This window comes from Hermetia illucens, chromosome 3 (assembly GCF_905115235.1).
Source record: "Hermetia illucens chromosome 3, iHerIll2.2.curated.20191125, whole genome shotgun sequence".
NCBI lineage: Eukaryota > Metazoa > Arthropoda > Insecta > Diptera > Stratiomyidae > Hermetia > Hermetia illucens.
The window spans coordinates 47,463,587-47,485,604 of NC_051851.1; the positions used below are offsets into that span (position 1 = coordinate 47,463,587).

Below are 22,018 nucleotides of genomic sequence, written 5' to 3' on the forward strand. Positions count from 1 at the left end.
ACCGGCCTGCTTGAGAATTTTGCAATTGTCAACGTTGAGAATTAAGCCATTTTCAAGTGTCCAAAAGTATGCAAATTGCTGTCTTTGGAATATCTTCGGGAACCGCAAGGAGTTGATGGAAAGCCTTAGCGAGTTCCATGGTCAAGAAAATAAGACAGTTTGCCAAATAATGCGCAAAGTCTTGGATGAGTGGAATGGGGTCCTGGTCAGAAATCGTCTGAGTATTCAAGCGTCTATAATCTTCACAAAGTCGTCATTTGCCTTTGGACTTGGAGACTAAATGGAGTGGAGATGAACACCTGCTGTTAGAAGGTCTGCATATACCTTGCTTAAGTAGTTGTTCAAATTCTTTCCACGCAACAGGCGCTTCTGGAGTGGTAGAGGAAGCACTTTCGAGAAGACTGGGGAACCAGTAGCGCAGATGTAGTGCTGGACATGATGCTTAACTGGCTGAGAGAGACTACATTCGGTCGTAATGTTGCGATATTTTTGCAAGAGCCCGCGAATGTATGGATCGGCAACGTCCTCAAAAATGATAGAAAGAGTGTTTTTGTTAAAGCAGGTTGAAATTTTCCCTAACGACCGAAGAGAGGTTGTGGGGTCAAGCCGGGACCTATGCTACATATCTACGAGCAGCCCATAGTGGCACAGGAAGTCTGCACCTAATATGGGGAGACTGATGCCAGCAAAAATAAAGTGCTACGAAAAGGTCCTACGCAAGCCAAGACTCACGTCTAGTTGCCTGTAGCCGTAAGTTTCGATGAGCGTGGAGTTGGCTGCTGCTAATTTCAGCTACTGAGAAAATAGTTTGTTGGGTTTGGAGACCGGGAGGACCGAGACTTCCATGCATTAGTTTACCAGATAATTACGCCTACTACGGGGGTCGCACACTGTAAGGCCGTGATCCCTGCTTATTTTCCCAAAGCAGCTGACTGGGGGTGTGGTTACCAAGCATCAGACCCGTCAGCAAGTGATTCAGCTTAGCTGTTTCACTTAATGGCGTAGGAGCACTCGCTCAGCAAGTCAACGACGAGCGTGACTGATTCCTCGTCCAGCAGACTAAAGCATTTTTAAATTTTAAATTAAATTTTAATTACCAAAACGGTAGCATCTTAACCGAAACGGCGGTAACGTTGGCGGAAGTTACCGCTGCCTCCTTATTTTTTCGCGACATACTTTACTCAGAAAAACTTGAGTGGGGCGTTGGAGCGGAATAAAAACAATAAGGCTAAAACAATTACAAGGAGCAAACAACTTTAAATGGAACACACAAACTCAAACCAACCCAACGGATGTTATTAACACAAAACAAAATGGGGTGATGTCAGACAGCACACCTCAACGTCTGAACTAACAACTTAATAAAGATACTCAGAATAGTACAACATATGTGTGGAATGTTGGCTTGTTCTCAAATGTCGATGCCCTCCACCAGCTGTTCTTTTTTTTTTGAGTAGCTCAGTAGCTTCTTCAGCCTTAATGTCGTCTATGTAGATAACATGCGAATGATGTTCGATAACTTGCTTTACTAAAACTTCTCCCTGGGCCCTTGAAGTAGCGGCTTCCTCAATGAAACTCTTCACTGGACAACTTTTTCTACTTGTGGGTTTGGTATCTGCTGATGTCGTTGCTGAATTGCTTGGTGCAATTGTGGGTGGTGCTGCTGAATGTGTTGCGATAGTTGCTGCTAATATTGTCGATGTTGTTGTTGTAAAGCAGTTTGTTATTGTCGCAGCATAAAGTGCTGCTGCTGTTGGAAAGCGATTATGCTTCTGCTGTAAAGTAACTGTGGGTTTTGCAATGCCGTTTGCAGTATATTTCTTGGAAATTATTGTTCTTTGTTTGGTATTTGGCCCTTCTGCCTCAGTTCCGTATTATAATGAAATGAATCGGGGCTAAATATTTGATATCCTCCAATATTATTGTCAAAGGATGCGAAGGCAGGATCGGATTTCCAAAGCCCGCGCTTCTTGGACGTCTTAAGCAAGAGAAACATCGATTGATGATGTTATCTGCTGTCGTGGGATTTCTTTTGGGTCCGGAGTTTCACGGCCGTCAAGCCGTTATTTATCTTAATTTCCAGTTTTTGCTCGTGTGTTTACTTGCGTTAGGTTCGCTCGAATTTCCATGCTTGTTTATTTTCAGGTTGCGGTGTGGACTCACGCATCGATATAAGGACATGCGAATTTTCGTCAGATGACAAGTGACACTCCCACATTCCGCATTGACTAGCAAAGAGACAAACAAGCGCATGTCGACGGAACACTTCAGTGGAGCTAAAATATTATTGGTCGGACCTTCGCAGTCAATTTCACCAACATTTTAGATTTTGGGATAGCTTTCCCCTCTTGATCGTCTCCGGCCACTCAGAATAGTCTTATGACCATTGACTATATCACTACATTCACATAGTCACCCATTGTCTTTAAATATAGTTAAATTCTTTTGAAACATAAATAAGATATTATTATATATTTTCGTTTTTTGAAGCGTTATTTTTATTTGTCTAAAGAGTTGATTTGATTTTTTAAAGCGTTAATTTTATTTGCAAGATCGTTAATTTGATATGTTTAAACGCAAATGTAGCTTGCAAATGGTAAAATTTTAAAAACCGCCTCGCAAGCGCAGATTGCACAGCTGTTTATTTGTGTCTTCAAAGCAGATAACAGCAGGGTTCATTTTTCACATCATTTACTGGATGGTCGCCATAATATATGGTATAGCTGCTCTTCTCCGGGAAACTTGTCTCAGTATTTCTTGCAATAAGGTGACATCAGCGTTAAATTTGATAGGATATTAGGTAGGTGGAATTCTGAAAACAGGTCGCAAGCTCCATAAGAAAATGCGCAAATGCTTTTTACATGCCGGGTTCGTCGTTGTGCCAGTATTTTTTCTGGGTAGCGTTCCCTAGCCTGGAGTACCAATTAGCACAGTTTGTGCCGTTTTTAGGCGTGGGAGACTTGCTCTCATTCTTGTTCTGGGACCTATACTACCTGTTGACCCCCAAAAAATTTTATAGAATTAAAAGTTAACTGCGGTGTATTAAAGTATCGATGAGAAAAAACGTGTGTGGGTAAGTAAAATATGATTCATTTTATTAAAAACTAATATACACATAAATGATCTCTGGTTAAAATAAATGATAACATTTGCATTTTTTCATAATAAAATCTATACACCTATTATAAGCACTTTATGGTTCATAATTCGGATGCAAAAGCTATAGTACAATAGCAAAGGTTAAAGGCTAATGCATAATGCACTTGAATAGTATTACTTTAAGTATGTATATGTGTTTAATTGCATTGTTATATAAAAGCTGAAAAACTGATCAAATATTGTATATGCTACTATCAATATTCCTATTTACTCTGACCTTTGGCGTCAGGACGTTATTATATTTAAAATGAATTCTATACTTTACTCAGTGGCTTTTAGTTTCAAATAGGACAATTACTTTAACACTAAGATACTGTGTAAATATCACTATAAGCGTGTAATTTTAACATTGATACAAATATATATGTAAATGTACATGAGAACTTCAAAATCCCCAAACATCTGCATTTTTACCCTCCAGAGGAACTAGTTCTTAAGAATATTCCAATTTGCGTTCATGCTCCTTTGATATTGCATAACATTTCTTCAATCGTTTCAGTGTCGACCTCGCGGTAAAATTACAGATGTTTGCATTTTGCACAAACATTAGACAATTAAAACGCTTAGATGCTAACCTAATTTAAATAAATTTATTTTACACATATGTGAATAAGCTCTGTTAAATGGAATATTAAAAGTTTAAAAAGCAAAAAATCGTGAAAATTTGGCTTGCACTTCAGTTACTCGTCATTACGGGAGGCACTCTTACGTTACTTTTTCTTTTGTGTCAATCTCATTTTCTTCTTTTCAGAATAAAAGGAAACACCATTACAAAATTGCTTTAAGCAAGGAAACACGAATACAAACGGATATTAATGTTGTATTTCTGGATGAACTGAAACAATTTTAATGGAAATAATAATTCATACATATAAATAAAATCATACATAATACAGCCTTTCATCGTTTTCATTCATTTCAATTGTATAACCGTTTACATATATAAATATTATACAATGTATTTTAAAATCAAGATTATCAAATATTATTTTTTACAACTTATATCCAACATGTAATAAAGATACTGGTAGACGTATATATGTCGCTGTAGAAATGGTAAATAACTATGCAGTTGATAAAACCTATTCGTTTTCGTCGGTCACTGATACTACACTTGCAATGATTCAGAATAATAAACAATTAAAACAAAACAATGATAATCAGGATTTATCTTGAAGATTTCTTTCGGAGGTTTTCCCATTTTTCTCTGAAGCTATTTATCTTTATTTTTGTTTGTGCGCTGCAGATATGTAAGGGTGAACAGTTTCTGTAGAAAGGGAAATCTGGCAGTTTCATTGTTAACTTGGTTGTGTGGCAGTTCGAAAATCCCTTTCTGGTTCGCAGGACATGTGAAATAATATCATATATGAAATTAAATTGTTTTCTTTTTTAAATTTCTAAACCGGATGAGCAAAAAACTACACTAAAACTTTTAAAAAAATATTATTAATGGCAACATTGCAAATGTAGTACACTTTTCCTTTCTTTTAATGTCTAATGCTTTCGTAATAATGAATAGTGGGTGGATTCTCTTTAAAACTAACTCTTTAGTGATTTAATAAAGATTAACATGGAACTCATTTATGAAGTCTTCTAAGAATCCCTTAAGACTGTAATAGGAACGTGACCGCCAATATATATTATTCTTCACTTGTTCGTTTGCTAAAAATATCGAGCGTTCGATGGCACCTAAGCCTAGTTTCCTTGCTTTTAACGCAAACTTTTCGAATTGTTCTCGGTGGTACTCCTTATTCATGAATGTTGTTAAAGCATCAACCATCTTTGATAACGTCGAGAAACCATCACCGAAACTAAGTGTAAACAAAGATTTAATATATGTCTAGTCAGATATTCAGGAGAATACTTACTATTCACTAATTTCCTTTATGTTTGTCATTAGAAAGTCGAATGCTATCTCGTATCCAATGCTGTTTCTTGCAACCGCTAAAAATGCTCGGGCTCCGTCTTGTTTACGAATTCCAGACTCTGGATCAATGGTCATGTTCAGATATCTATAATAATAAATGATAAAGGGATTAAAGAAGGTTGTTACTAGGAATTTCATATAAATTAAATTGAAATCAAATATTCTATAACATTATTATTATTATTATACTTCAGATAAACATTAGTGTTAAGGGTTTATGGACATAGCACCCAAGTTTCAAGCCCAGATAGCCTCCACGCAAGTTTCAGTCCCGTCTGGGGAAACGTACTATCCTCAGTAAGACAAAAATAAATTGCTGAGATCAAGGAAAGAGATAAGGCACATTTGGGGTTACTGTACTATGCTAAATCCTACCTGATCTTGGTTTGAATTAGGAGGTAGTTTGTTAGCCGAAGGAAGATTGCTTTTCATCAGCCCTGCCCAACGCCAAACTCCAAAGAAAGAAGATGGAAAGGATGGCCCTAACACAAAGCATTAAGTCATTTTACACGAGGCTAGAACATAATACACTTAAAAATCAGCAAGAACTTCCATGGGAAAAAGGACGACATGACCGGTCTTCGGGAGAAAATCAATAGGGCCTACACCTGCGAAAAGGCCAGAAAGGGGAGCATACTGGGAAAGAAATTAAAGGCGCTCAAAGACACAAATTTCACGTCATCCGGAAGGACCCTCTGCCAGACTCCGCTAAAAGAGTGGCTCTGGCTGAATGCAAATCCATTATTAAGAAGCCGAATTGATAATGCCTAACTCATCTCTGCTCAGAATTGAATGCCTCCTCAAAATACATAAAGAAAGTAACGAAGCCAGAGACATAATCACAGCAACAAATTCATCGATCCAAAATATTACGAAGTAGCTCTTGGAAGAAGTCAAAATGCTAGGCTAAAAAATAGTAAAGCGAGTAGTGGGAAACGACAGAGAAGTCATTGCCAGACTCAATGAGGCCGAGGGGATACAAAGTAATGAAATATTAGTATTCTTCGACATAAAAGCGCTGTTCCCAAGCGTACCAATGAAAGAAGCTTCACACTTGTACGAGGAATGGATCACGACGCACGAAAACTCATCCGAATGGAGGAAGAAGGCTAAACTGTATAAGAAACTGGACTTCACGTGCATGAGTGAATCCTACTTCACATTCAGGAATAAATTTTATAAAACAACCTCCGGGGCAGCAACGGGCAACACTCCTTTCACCGCTACTATGCGAGGTATTTATGAAGAACCTGGAGAATGAACTCGAGGAAGCTGGGGCACTCCCGAGATATTGAATTAGATACGAGGATGATGTATTAGCAATCATCAAAAGGGAAGAAGCGGAAACAATCCTCGAGAACATCGATTTCATCATGGAGATCGAAAGGGAACGGGAAATATATTTAAAAATAATCTGGAAAAGAGGGGATTTTGAATTCGACATCTACAGGAAACCGATCCAGACACAACGAACCATCATATACACTTCAAACCACGATTTCCACCATAAGATGGCGGCATACAACTTTATGATTCACAGGATGGTCACAACACCGTTCAATGAGGACAGAAGAAATAAAGAAATGAACTACATCCTGGAAACAGCCAAGAAAAAAGGATACAAAAGGAACCTCATCGAAAATCGGATCAAAAAGAAACTACGCCGGCAGCAACTTTCAACACTCTTCAGGGAGGTGAACACAGAACCTAGGCAATGGATAACATTAACCTACTCGGGTCGGACGCAGAGCATCAAAAGGGGGCTACATAAACGTGGATTCCGGGTCACCTGGACCAGCAGATGATACCTACTTAAAATTCCAATCAGTCAAGGATAATAAAAAGGAAAGATATCTTTCAAAGCGATCTTTCATTCTACCTGATCCCTTTTGGTGACAGGCTCCGCGATAAGCCGGCTAAAAAACGCATGGAATGTCGTTAAAAACCAAAATTGATTGCGGGTTCAGTAAAAAGCCTCGGAAAAATGCTAGGGCGTTCACTCCAGTCGACGCGGCAGAACGGGCCCCGCTCATGTCGAGAAATGGGTAACGATTCTTGATCCATGGACGTAAGTAAATTAGTCCGAACGAGATAAATAAGTGTCTCCGCACTTAATATTGGCACCCTCACTGAAACAGACAGGAATTCACAAGAGCCCTTTGGAAGAGGGTCATTGACATTTGCGCTCTACAAGAAACTTGATAGTGCGGTGCCAATAGCTATGACGATGATATTTCAGAGAGTTTCCAAGATTCTGAAGGATCATGTGGCTGAAAGGCACCGACTAAAGATGTCGCAGGGGAAGCAAGATACTCCGACATGGGAACGGAATTCCAAACATTGATAGAGCCAATGGCCAGCACTAAAATAGACCAGGTAAACCTCCACCATGCAAAAGCTATGATTGTAATAATTACAAAGGCAATTTCCAAGTATAACATTCGAATAATGCTAGCCCAAGAACTCTGTGAGTGCCAGTGGCAAATTCGTGGTCTGCAAGGGGGAAGCATGCAGGTAATTCGGTATTCCTCTTGCAAAAACACTAAAAGCTTGCATTATTTTTAAATCCTATTATAAATATATGTCTTTCAAAGTTCTTGAACGAGGACCTTGTGGCTGTCCAAGTCTCATTGAAAGGGAGGGAGGGAACGAGGGGGAATCGAGAGTCTTGATGCTATCGAAGTACTTCCCAGGACGAGGTCCCGATACTCAGATCCCACCGAAATTAATCGTTATATTGGCGAAGTTCCGCGAGAGGAAGACGTTACCTCTTCTCCTTGGCTGCGATTGCTACGTCTATCAGCTACATCAATCGAAGAGGTGAGTCCCTCTTGAATTTATTTTTAGCAATAAACTAGAAATATATAATGTAGGGAATATGCCAACATTCGTGACTGGCACCAAAAAAGAGGTATTAACCATAGCTCTAGCGAACACGCTGGCCAAGAGTTGGAGGCTATCGGATGATCTCTCTATATTGGATCACACAATAATCAGACTCCATATTGAGGGTAGCTCGGAAGTAGAAACAATTGTAATGAATCTCAGGAGAACAGATTGGGACTCCTATAAAACGCAAGTAGGAATAGGTTGGCGGTGGCATTTGGGGTGAAATCTGAACGAAGTCGTCATTGACGTATATGAAGCTATCTGTCCAGACAATACAATCATTTCATCAAGCGATATACCCTGGTTAAACAAGAATGATGTCCTTGTTCTTCAAATTGTTCACCTACTAATTGTGACCATTATGTTATCTATGTAGAATAGCACGGAACGGAAAGAGATATGCAAACACGAAAACCTATTTTGTTTCCAAGACAAAGTGGAAGGTTTTTCTCTGCATATGGAGGATTAAAAAGATGGAACACCGCCATCAATGAATCAATTGCAACCGGGAATTGAAGTAAAAACTTGAATAATGAGGTAAATGTTCATGCAAAATGGTTTTAGTCTATGACAATACTTGGCTGCATCCGAATTTGGTTTAGTTAATTTTTGAAATTCCGGGCATGACTGACGCCATCTTGTACAAAGAAAAAAGCGAAGAAAGTTTTCATATCTAATGCAAAACAGAATCTGATAGGGTGTAGCCATCGATAAAATTGTCTAACTACTTAATAATAGTCTATACATATTATTTAGGGTGATTTTCCATATTAAAAATGTGTACATATAGATTTATAATTTTTTAGTAGCAGTTGTACGTTCTAGCACCTAATACAATAAATTATAAAATGTTATATATTATAAATAGACTTTTCAAAAATATTAACATAAAATAAGCATTTTCTGCACCACTCTATTCACCAAAGCACTTTCGAAGAAAGCCCTTATCGGTTCCATGGTGTAATGGTTAGCACTCTGGACTTTGAATCCAGCGATCCGAGTTCAAATCTCGGTGGGACCTACACTTTTTTTTTGTCATCCCCCCTTGAAAACACCATGGCATAATTAAGTGAGAATTTTTCACATTTGCTGCTTAATGCTCACTACATCGATGTAGTCCTGCAGGAAACACAGAATGCATATTTATATATGTTAAACTTTATGTAGCATTAATACTACAGGCACCGAGACAATGAATGCTGTGGGCAAAAGGGAAGAGTTGTGGCGGGTTTTCTTGCTCTGCTTGCGGCAAACGTCACAAATATATTGCCATATTTTTTGAGGAATCAAAGTTATAGAACTTAGAGTCTGGTTACAGACTTTCAGAAAATTGGTCAGGAAATTTTTCAACACTTTCTTTTTCTCTCTCTCTTTAACCAAGCATAATAATAATCGTTAGCGCAACAATCCATATTGGATCAGGGCCTTGAAGTGTGTTAGAGTTAACCAAGTATGCTTTGCTAAATATGAATGAAAATATGTAGATTCTTAAGCGCTTACGACTCCACATATCACAAGTAGTTTCAGGAATTTATTTTAATTTTCCCCTGACAGAAAAAGCCGTTTCCTTAAACAGCTGATTAACATTGTGTGTTTCATTTCCTAATATTCCATTGATGTCAATCAAATAGATAATCAATCGACTATGGAAAAATGACAGAAAAATTCATTTTCACTTTATTTCAAAAGTGTTATTATCATTAGTTTTTACATAATTTTAAATGCGTCGAAAATGAATAAAAGTAAAAAGAAAGATATTTAAGTTAGAATCACAAATTAAAAAAAATAAAAATAAAGGATTGGAGACTAGTGAAAAAAATGTACCACCTTCTCAGAAATATGGTGTCAACGAATCGAACATTCGCCGAAGAAAAGGCAATGCGAATTGTTAAAAATTCAGTAAAGCGGTCCAGTTTAATAGAAAAAGGACAGAGAAGTTATGAGCAATATGGCTACAACATCAAAACTACAAGCGCATGGATTTGAGTCCAGGAATAATTTTCTACGAGGCCGTACAATTTTATAATCTTTGAATAATACAAGATTATCAATTATGAAATAAGGCACTAGTTAGAGCTTCGTCAGAATTCCGAAGAAAGTTTTGAAATGAAAGGGAAATGGAATTTCCTGTCAGGATAATCAAGCGGTTCAGGGAAATTGTTTTTCGGTCGGTAGAAAATTTAAATTGATTTATTAAACTATTCTCGATATGTTTGTTAAATTTAGATCTATCTTTTATTGCATGTCGAAAAATTCAATGATATTTTTTTTGAGAGGCCGGCGCCTCAAAACGCTAGTTTGCCAGCCAAGGTGGATTCTCGAAATCATCGGCAAAAGTTGGGAGAATGGAAGAATCAGCCAATATTGATGTTACTTCCTAATATCCACCAAACCAAAGAGCTTTTAATTTTACATTAGTAACTTATTTTCTAAGGAAATCAACCTCAATGCGGATGAAAATAATCCAAATCAAAAATTTGGCAGATGTAAAAAAATTTCAATTTTCACCTTTTTTCACTAATTATGCAAAAACCGCACCCTTAACAATATGATGTCATCCAAAATGTTGGTTCATATTCTTGGTAAATTTTTAAAGATTCATACCTCCAACTGTCGTAAAGATCGGATTATTACTTTGCGTTTGAATTCCCGCAAATGTCAAAAAAATCAATTGAAAAAAAAAACACGAATTTGAAAAAAAATGTCTAAAAAGTCCGTTTTAGATATGAAGATATTTCTTACTCTTAATACCAAACAAAATACAGTTATAACAATTACAAACGCACTCGTAGGAGGAACTGATGCCAAGTATTTATAAATATACAAATCTGTACCCGATAATGATTCTTTACATAATTAGCAAGAACATGAATCATTTTAACAATTTGCGATGATAACATATTTTTAAAAGTATTTTTTTTGCATAATTAACGAAAAAGGAGACAATTGAACATTTTTTTTCAACAACTGTAAAATTTTTCATTTTGACTATTTTCACATGCATTGAGATTCATAGAAAATAAGTGAATAATAATATGAAATAAAAGCCTTTTTCGTTTCAGATAAAAATTGGTGTCGCTAAGCATCCCATAGTTGGAAAACTTTAGTTACGATCTTCAGCGAACTAAAGCCGCGTAACTTTATTATTTTTGACTTAAATTATTCCAAAAGATTTTCAAAAGTTGTTGGAACTATGACTAATATAATGTCCAAATTTGATCGAATTCCAATTAATTCTTCCCACTAAAAAATTTCAAAAAAGTACGTGGAACTAATCCTTCATCTGTAATTTCCCAACTTAAGGAGATTTTTCTAGGCGACGACCCATATTTCAACTTTTTTTGATATTTTTTTTGTGGCAGTGAAAGTAAATGTAGCTTTGAAAAAGCTACATTTACTTTCACTTTTTATATATTGTCAACTCTTGAGTTTTGAGTTCTGATAGAAAATTATTATTTAATGAATTTAATAATTTTTGTATTTGTTTTTTTGTTTACGGTCAAACTGGCTTCCCTTGAAACAAGTAGTTGGTTGGTGGGAAACACGTGTTCATTTGTAATAGTCTGAAACCAAACAGTTTGCCTTTATCGTCAAAACTACTATTTTAATTTAACCTTACATAATAAAATGGCAGAGTAGTTAAGACAAATCTTCAAAAATCTCATCTATTGTTCATTGAAAATCCAGAATAAAAATAAGAGAATAATAAACAAAAATATTGAATCGTGATTTTTACGAGAAATAGTTCTTCTTTTTCTTCAGCCTTTGTCCCGTTCACAAGCGGGGTCGCCTCGCCGTCATCAGTTTCGAGAACTACTAATGTATAGAATACTGTGTAGAAATTTCAGCATGATCGGTTCAATAGAATTTCAGTTGTGCTCCCCACCAGTTTTGACGTCTTCTTCTATGTTATTTGCTATGACTTGGTAAAAATTTCGAATTTCGATCCAAAATTTACTGAATATGATAGAATCCGCGAGCAAGATTGGATACTTTCCAGAGCTGATATCAAACCGATGAGGCCAACTTTGGAATTAAAGCGGCTCACCATAAGAGGTGGCATTCTCAAGATGACAACGGCAGCATATTTAGGAGAAAGCTCATGTCAATTGACATCTGCGACTCAGCGAGTCATTCATGAAAAAAATGATTAGAAGTTACAAGAGGTTCCTCTAAGGGCTTATCTTCAAGAATGAGTATAAAGCAAAATGTGTACTAAACTAAGCTAAGGTTACATAATTAAAGAATTACTAAGTAATAATTTCAACGCGCATTTTTCTATCCGTATATAGCCATGAATCCAACATAATCCTTCATATTTTTCCAAACTACGAGACATACGTACATATTACAGTCCTAGAAATTACGCTCACCCTAAACAAACAAACTGCCTATTTCCGAATACTGTACACATACAAGCATGTATATAAATTGATCGTACCCATATTTCCGATTTACTTCTTATATCTATTTGAATTAGGCACTACCCGCAAAGTTCATTAGCACGCATATATTATATACCTTCATACACAGATGTCTGGTTGGCAGATAACTAAAAAACTAAAACAAAACAAAATAATTCTCTGGGACCCAATTCATAAGAACTCATTTCGTTGTGATATCTACGAATTGATATGTGATGATGACGTCATGCAGGTTGTAGAGTGCACGAAATTCACAAAAAATTGTAAAGTTTCACCCTCTATAACTTTATTAATAATAGTTGGATTTTCTGTGCCGGGTAAATTTCTAAAATGTGGAAATATACTATTATTAACTTTATTTGTGCAGATATCGGAACCGGATATATTTTGACGCCTAAATTTTATAGAGATGCACCACTGTGATTTTTTTCAGATTTTTCCGTTGGACAGGTTCTGAGAACGAAACCTGTTACACATTTTGGGGGTCATATTTTGAGCCCTCACTCCCCTATGTTTCACCTAACATCAAATATCGAACTAGTTTCGAAAAGTATTAATTGAGACCTTTCATTTGATTCCGCACATGGCTACATTCTGTGAAAAAAAATTTGCACCCTCCATTCACATGTATGGGGAGCCCCCCCCCCCCCCCCCCCCCCCCCCTTAAACTTAACACAAGATGGCGCCACTGACTGCATGTAAAGGGAACATCAGATTGCATACTCTCACCAATTTTCGTGACAATCGGTCTAGCCGTTTCCGAATAAATCGAGTGTGACAGACAGACAGACAGACAAACAGACGGACAGACAGACACCGTCGCAATTTATTAGAAGCTTTTGCGCAGATGGACATAGTTTTGGCTAACGAAGGTACTGTAAACACCTTCCAGAAAGGGGGGTCAGGCTCGGTTGTAGATCTGACCTTTGTCAGCCCTTCGCTGGCGCGTGGTATGTCCTGGTGCGTCAGTGAACGCTACACCCACAGCGATCACCAGGCAATCTTCTTTGAGACATGTGTCGAGCCACAGGCCAAAGTGCTATTATATCATGCCCGAAACCGAGAAAGATTTCAGGCTGGTCTGTAAAATCTTTGGATTAGGAGACCTTCATAGAGGTGTGGTTAGAGCAGCCTGATAAAGCAGGCACCTCTACGGAAAGAGCCGTCCATCTGGCTCACTGCATTGCCAAAGCGTGTGACGCGTCCATGCCTAGAAGGTGTTCATTCCCCAGTAGAAGACCAAACTACTGGTGGAATGATGAACTGACCGGCCTTCGATCAGCCTGCCACCGAGCCAGAAGAGTGGCTCAGAGGGCGATAGGTAGAGTCGAACAGGGACAAAAAGAGAGCGCCTATAAGGCAGCCCGCAAAAACCTCAAGCTCGCTATCCAGCGAAGCAAGAGGGAGTGCTTTAAGGAGCTCTGCTCAGAAGCGAACATAAACCCGTGGGGGAATGCCTACAGAATCGTGATGGGACGATTCAGAGGCCATTCATCTCCGCAGATCACGTGCCCCACCCTCTTGCTAAATATCATCCAGGGGTTATTCCCCCAGCAAGAGGAGAGCACCGACACATTCCAACCACCTCTGAATGTGGCGGCAATTCCGCCAGTCACCAGAGACGAGCTGTTGGATATCTGCGATAGAATAGGAGACAACAAAGCGCCGGGCCTGGACGGAGTACCGAATAAGGCCCTTAAGCTTGCCGTGAAATCCAGACCGGACATGTTCGCTGAGTTGTTCGAAGCGTGCATGTCCGAGGGGATATTTCCAGTGGTATGGAAGCGGCTAAGTTGGTACTTCTGCCTAAACCAGGTAAACCTTCAGGTGAACCGTCGTCATATCGACCCATATGTCTCCTGGACACAGTGGGGAAAATGCTAGAGCAGGTAATCTATAATAGATTACTCCCGCTTGTTGAGAGCCAAGGCGGCCTTTCGGATCGGCAGTATGGGTTCCGTAAAGCCAGATCAACTATTGATGCCATCAAATTGGTTACTGGCTTGGCCGAAGATGCAATTCACGGAAAGGGTAGTACCAGCAAATATTGCGTGGTAGTAACCCTGGATGTGAAAAATGCATTCAATTCGGCCAATTGGAATCTAATACGGAAATCTTTAGCGAAGGTTGGTATTCCCGCCTATCTCGCTGCTATCGTTGATAGTTATTTAACTGAAAGGAGGCTCTGGTATGACACCGATGACGGACCGCAGGAGTACGTTGTTTCCGCGGGTGTCCCGCAGGGCTCCGTATTGGGCCCACTACTGTGGAACATCATGTACAACGATGTATTTAATCTTTCCCTCCCGGGGGAAGCCACAGTGGTGGGTTACGCTGACGACATAGCGCTGGTTGTTGTCGCAAAGCATCTCGACAAATCATCCACTGCAAGTATGGCCCTGGCAAGGATGATGCCGAACATTGGAGGGCCACGGCATACCTCTAGGTTGCTTATAGCCAGGGTAGTGACCTCGATCATGCTCTATGCAACCCCAGTTTGGAGGGAGGCGTTGTGGATGTCAGGGAACGCTACCAAACTGAGTTCAGTCTACAGGAGGACAGCCCTGAGGGTATGCTCTGCCTTCAGGACTGTCTCAGATGATGCAGCATTCGTCATCTCTGGAATGATGCCGATTGACATCTTGGCAGATGAGATGGCGAACATATACAATGCAAAGCCAACCTCTCCCTCATCGCGGACGAGGAAGACGGAAAGGGAGAGATCCATAAATAGATGGCAAGAGCGGTGCGAACGCTCGGGAAAGGGCCGGTGGACTCACAGACTCATTCCTGCCATCAAGGAGTGGTTGGAGAGACGACACGGTGAGATTAATTATAATCTCACCCAGTTTCTCACGGGGCACGGAGGATATCTTCAATACCTTCACAGGTTTAAATTGGAGACCTCACCCAATTGTCCAAATTGCAATGGAGTCCCAGAGGACCCAGAGCATGTATTCTTCCACTGTCCGAGATTTGTGGAAGAAAGGAGGAATCTAGAGGAGACTCTAGGGGAGGTGCTGGTACCAGAAAATCTGGTGCCGAAAATGCTAGCACATCAAGAGAATTGGGGTAAACTCCATGATCGCATCTATCCAAAATAAACTGCGAAAAGCAGAGGAGAGGAGAAAAACGCGGTCACGTGCGCCGCGTATAGAAGAAAGGTGACAAAGCTAGAGTGAGCTGACTCCGCCCCGTGATGTAATACCTTATGGTGGTTCCGCGGGGCAGGGAGGGAGTCGGGGGTGGTTTTAGTGGGTAAAAATCCCACACGCTGGTGTGTCCAGACCAGTGTCTTTTTGAAGATTTCCACCTCCTCAACAAAAAAAAAAGACAGACACCGTCTCGATTCTAATAAGGTTTTGTTTCACACAAAACTTAAAAACCATCCGGATTCGAAGGGTATGCAATGATTGAGAGAGTTATGGATTAATACATGATTTCATTGAAAGAAAATGAGACAAGGACATTGACACTTTTACAACAGGAGCGAAAACAATTGTTTAGAAGTGGGTCGCTGACAACTAGATGTGATGAAAATGCGAACGACTAGGGTAATATTTCCCATGGCAGCAGAAGAACTTATGTATCTTACTCCGTTCGAAGTATATAGAAAGGATCTTTGCATGTTTGTATGCAGAATCTGAAGAGACCGCTTATTGTTTCCAGATCACTCAAAAGTGTAACAACAAAGAACATTGCAAGTCAAGAGACTTTTTATATATCATACAATCCGGATTTCATAATCACGAAAGTGAGAAAATGATACGAATTCTGCAGCTATTTCACGTTCAGCCGATGTGTTCTACAACGGCAACGGAGAGTTTGTAACAGCGAAAGGGTGCCCCAAAAATAATTTGCGTTATTCCAGGGAATTACCAATCTTGATATGATTTCAGCTCTTTAGACCCATAAGGCAATGATGGGTACAACGCCCCGAATTCCATCGAAGAGCAAAGCACATTTCTTTGAGGTAGATCAGGGAAAAGATTATTCAAGGTAAGCTGGGAATTCGACAGATACTCAGAAAAATGCGTTGCTGATATTTTCCCTGAATTCACTAGCAAAACCATGGCTGATAGCACTATGTTTAGAATAATAATAAATTGAAGCGAAGCAAATGTCGTTCGAACTAATTCTTGAACTTGTGAAGTAATGCGTTCGCCACTCTTGCATTTTATGTGAAAAGTTCAACCTAGCCAGCAGGATCTCCTACAGTCAATAAGCTAGATGCGTCGGAGAATCAAACTCAGAATCAAACATAACGAAAAAATAGAAGAAAGAATAATTTCATTGATATGCTATTTGTTAAGTTAAGCTAGATCAAAGGCAACTAAATCAACTAGAACATGGAAGCAAGCCAAGGTAAAATTTGAACCCAGAAAAGAAATAATGGCGAACTTGAATGAAGAAGTAAAGTTTAATGATCGGTGGAAAAAAGACTAGATGAATGAAAGAATATTAAAGCACGGGTACCTTATAGAAAACCTTATTTGTTTACAGAAAATGAACTAATATATTATTATTTCTAACTATTACTCTGTAAAATAGTCAAACGAAAGAAGGAACAAAATTATACTTCCAAACACTTCACCCGTGGGGCACATCTGTAAACAAGGAAAAGTGGCGCACATATTATTAAAAGAAAACACATCACATGAGCTGCTCGTTGTAGAGTACAAGATAAACAAATCAAGTAGAAATGAGTTGCGGGAAAGTTCTTTGTTTGGAATAGAGAGAATAAAATGAGGATGAACCGTAGAGAACCAACTGTCTCTATATTCCGAAGCTTAGATGGCAACCTCTCAACATATAGTCCTAAAATCCCGCAAATCGAGAGACTTCAGGAAACCAACCGCCTACAAGACAAGAAGTCCCAACACAAATGACAAGCTCTTGGAATGTACTGCCAAAGGAAAGGATAAGAAACTCCTCTCTACAAAGTGAAATGGGAATGAGGCTTTGGAGCATTTACTTTACGGGAAAAGGCGTGTAACCTGGTACTAAAGAAACGAAGTCAAATGCATATGGGATCTAGCCCAAAACAAAGTTGAGAGGTTGATGTACATATCCGGTGTTTTTGAACACTTTGGCCTCTCTCATGTTATCAATGAAATTTCCACGTGTCTTTAATTTGGTGCAAAATCTGTACTAATAAATAGAGAACATCATATGAATTTCTCCGAAAACTCAAGTCAGGCTAAATTGAAAAAAATACCAACACACCGGACTAGTAAACTCGTGACTCAAAGGACGCGCCTCGTTGATATCTATCTCTATCACAGCAATCAGGAGTTCCGGCACATTGTTAAATCCTCCGTGATCTCTCCCGATGGGAGATTCTATGCAGGCCGATGAGGAAAATGCATTAACAAGTTAACTGCGATGTTCTAATTCAACGCACCTTTATTCCTACTTACATGACTACAATTGGAACGTTTCCAGATGTTAAGTTATTTAGTTGGTTATTACTTACTTTGATAGCAACCACGGTCTAATGGTGCAGCCCAGTGATGAGAGGATTTGCTCTTTCTCTGAAGCGCTCATTGTGTCCTTGTAGCGACTGTAGGCAAAGTACCATTCCTGGAAGGAGCCTTCTCGAAGTGCAACGCAGTATATGGTCTGTTTGAAGTTGGGTTTAATTCTGGAAGAAAGACGAAAATACCAATATGATTGAAAATAACTTGGTGAGTCAAATTTCACGCAAAACAGATGATTCAGCGCATTTAAAACACTACAACCTGAAATTTTCAGAACTTAGATTTACCAGATTTATTGAAGTAGCAAAACTTCCACGTAGCCTAGAGATTAAATTTCTCTGAGACCTCCAGTATAACTTTATCAGAAACACGATATACTAAATTAAAAAAACAAAACCTAAGACTAAGAACACAAATGTGCAAATCTAGTGGAGTGAAAGTAAATTGGAACAAAAGCCAACAATTGCCGAAGTCACAGAAAAGATCTCTAATAACAAAACTTATCTAAGCGCAAATTTCTGAGTAAATATTTCTGATGTGGATCTTTTCATAATAATTATATATATATCCAGAAAATTCTACTCATCAATTAAATTCATTTGTGTAAACTAAAACTATTAAAATCGGTTTGGAGAACATATGGGAACTGTGGGTAACAGACTTCCCAAACATATTAAAAGAGAAGGTAACTTTTTCACCTAATCTACCCCTGGAGGTCTTCTTCTTTTTCTTTAGCCTTTGTCCCGGTCACAAGCGGAGCCGGCTCGTCGTGATCGGTTTCCCCATTTACCTCTATCGAATGTCTGATCTGGGTGCAATCTCGAGGCTTTTAAATACCCATCCAGCGTATCAAGCCACAGTTGTTTCGGTCTGCCTGAACAGCCAAGTCGATGGTAAACGACCAATCGACTTGGATGTTCAGACCAATCTTATTCGTTAGCACGAATTGCCTGACCATAACATCGAAGACGCCTTTCTCGCAATTTTTCCACGATTCACGATATCCTCATTTCGGATGTGATCAAAACGTGTCACGCCACTAGTCTAACGCGACATCTTCGTCTCCGTTACCGCAAGACGCCGTTCATTGTCTTTTATAGTCGGCCAACACTCAGAACCACAGAGACCGGCAGGACGGAGGACATTGCGGTGAATTTTAGATTTTAGACGTTCGTGGATACATCGGTCACAAAGAACACCAGTTGTGGAACGCCAGTTCATCCAGGTTGCGTTAATGCGTGAAGCAATTTCATAACGCAGTTCTCCATTGGCTGACAACGTTGACCCGAGGTATTTAAATCGTTCAGTTCTGGGCAGATGACTGCCGCTGAAAGTGATTTTGCCTGTTTCATGGGGATCGGTCGTCAAAAATGCAGTTTTGTTTAGATTCAATCTGAGACCGTGTTGCATGAGGCGATCATTCCATTTTTGGGCAAGTTGCTCGAGATCATTTTGCTATCAGATGCTAGGAAAACATCATCTGCATAAAGCGCTGGACATTGGATGTCCCGTGTGACTGTGCCCATAACAAGAACAACAAATCGAGAAACGGAAGCTCGGCGCTTCAGGTATGAAAGGTTTTGTTTGCTTCTTCTGTGAGTATTTTTGAGTGCAGAACTATCCCATTTGTACGTAGCTCATTATGTACATGCAATTGTTTTGCAAATAAAACCTTAAAAAGGAGTGGTGAGAGGGCGCTTCCGTGATGAACACCAACAGAGATGCGACGCGGTTTTGATACACCCGCCATACTTCGAACTTTACTTTTCCGACCGGGGTAACGCGCACGAGTTCTTCTAGCCCTAAGTGTTGTCGTAAAGCATACCTGATGAACTCGTGTGGCACACGGTCAAACGCTTTCTCTAGATCCAGAAATGCAATGTAAAGAGAACGACGCCTCTCACGATGTTTTTCCATGAGTAACCGCACAGCATGTATTCCGTCAGTAGTTCCGCAGTTTTTGACAAATCCGGTTTGATTCACGGTTATTTCAACGATTTCGCGAATACGGTTATCAAGAATGTGTTCCAAAATCTTAATGGTATGGGAGATTAATCGGATCAAACGGTAATTTGACATTCTGCTGGACTACCTTTCTTTTCCATATTGGAACGGTGGTACTTTCTTGCCAGTCAGATGGTGTTCTTCCTTCCTCAATAACCCGATTAAAGAATTCACTGAGCCACAGTGTTGGGTCTCAGCTCTTCGCTTTCCAGAGCTCAGATGCGATGTCGTCAGGTTCTGTGGCTTTTCCCGATTTCATTCATTTTATTGCCTCCTCGACTTCAGTTGCGCTGACAGTTAAGTCATTGGGGTTTTAACGTAGGTACTTGTCGTGTAGACTTAATCCTACGGTCTTCTTAAAACACGGATTGATTTTGGGACCACAATCATAGCCCCGCTGTGACAAGCAACAACGGTACCAGTCTATGCAAGTACATGGCTTAACATACATACTGGTGGATGCAAGACCTACCTACATCTCTACCGAACTAAGGAGTACGGTACCCGTGTTGAAACGCAACACCACGCCGAGGCCCGAAGGTGTCTTCTCGCTTGAGCATCACCGACAGCCAGCATGAAGCTCCCACAAGGGGGCTAACAGCAAACAACCGAGCTGTACTCATATACGACAGGAATTCTCCCGGTTTTGGTTCAGTCGACTGGGTTGCCACCCCGTCTTCCTCCCCGCCACCTCAGAGCACCAGTTGCGCTGACAGGTGGAACTGCTCCAATGCTGCAATGATTGTGGAAGTGGAGGATGAGCAAATTCTTGAGTTGAAATCTGTTCGAAGTATTCTCGCCATCTATCTGTTGCGACTCGACGGTTGGTAAGCAAAGTACCGTTCTTGTCATTAACGCAACAGAACTGTTCAATATTCTGTGTACGTTCGTTACGGCTTTTAGGAAGTCGATACAGATCTCTCTCGCCATCCCAAGTGTCCAGTTTATCGTAACGATTTTTGTAATGGTCCCCTCGAGTGACAGCGGCAGCTTTTTTTGCTTCCCGGTTGGCTTTCTTATAAATTTGTCAATAAGTAAGCCTTTTATCGTTAAGAAATTTGTGTAGAGGCGTTTCTTTTCACAGACCTTCATTTCAACATCATCATTCCAAAGCCAAGTATCTCGGTTGATGTACCGCTTACCCGGCTTGGAGACCCCGAGGGTTGCAGAAGCCGCTTTGTGGATCGTGTCTTTCATTTGGTTCCACGATTCTTCTACATTCGTAATGGTCGGCAATCGTAGGATTGAGATTTCTTCTTTCTTCTCACCAACTCGCCACCATTTGATGCGCTGCGGGTCAGTGCGTTCCTCACGCTGTTTTATCGGAGGCTTAATTCGCTGGACGACAATCAACGGCCGATGTTGAGGTCCGATGATCTCATAGGGAACGATTTTGCAATCAGTGACGATGGTAAAATATCTTTGTCTTATCAGAATATAGTCGATTTATATTTTACTGTTCCCACTATAAAATGTAGGAAGATGAGACAATCGTTTGATGAACCATGTAGTCATAAGTACAAGGTCATGGGTGTCCGCGAAATCAATTATACGCTCGCCACCCTCATTGCGCGCTCCGAACTCCTTCCCCCCATGGCACCTGTTATCGTCTGCCTTTTCACCCACATGACCATTAAGATCGCCGCCAATGATGATATAGTCGTCAACAGGCACGTGACAAGCCTTTTCATCGAGAAGTTGCCAGAAGGGATCTTTCTCGGCATCATGTCGACGTGTCTGAGGTGCGTACGCGGTGAAGAAGTGAATAGTGCGATTAACTGATATAATGATGAGCTACATCAGCCGATCATCAAATCGTTGGACTTCTTTAATGACATCACGAAAATCCTCTGAGATGGTGTGGGCTACCAAAATAGAGAAGTTTATAGCCATTTTTACCAGACCATCGGGTTTCTTGCAGAACGCAGATATCAATGCGCCTTTGCCGAAGGGCTCTTGTGAGTTCCTCGGTCTTTCCAGTTAGGGTACCAACATTTAGCGTACAGATATGTATTTGTTTTGTTCGTTTTGTTCGGACTAACTTGCTTACGTCCTGACGCCGTGGAGGTATCAAATGAAATTTCATTTCACTTTTAATTCAGATTCAAACGCGCTGTAAAGCATATGCACAGTAT

The 22,018-nt window shown here is 39.9% G+C and overlaps 1 protein-coding gene and 1 non-coding gene across 3 annotated transcripts in view; one reads left to right on the plus strand and one right to left on the minus strand.

Moving 5' to 3' along the window:
• Nucleotides 1-3,070: 3,070 nt before the first annotated feature.
• LOC119650768 (aminopeptidase N) overlaps nucleotides 3,071-22,018 on the minus strand; it is a 221,229-nt gene continuing 202,281 nt past the window's right edge. Inside the window, exons 13-15 of one of the 2 annotated variants that reach the window (XM_038053870.1) lie at nucleotides 17,876-18,043; nucleotides 5,028-5,171; nucleotides 3,071-4,970 (exon numbers count right to left, since the gene is read on the minus strand). In XM_038053870.1, coding sequence (XP_037909798.1) covers nucleotides 4,715-4,970; nucleotides 5,028-5,171; nucleotides 17,876-18,043 — 568 coding nt within the window. In that variant the 3' untranslated portion in view covers nucleotides 3,071-4,714. The remainder of the gene's footprint in view (nucleotides 4,971-5,027; nucleotides 5,172-17,875; nucleotides 18,044-22,018) is intronic. The other variant, XM_038053871.1, reaches the window with a different exon arrangement.
• Nucleotides 8,925-8,996, plus strand: Trnaq-uug. Its single transcript has one exon. It is a non-coding gene; the product is annotated as a tRNA-Gln (tRNA).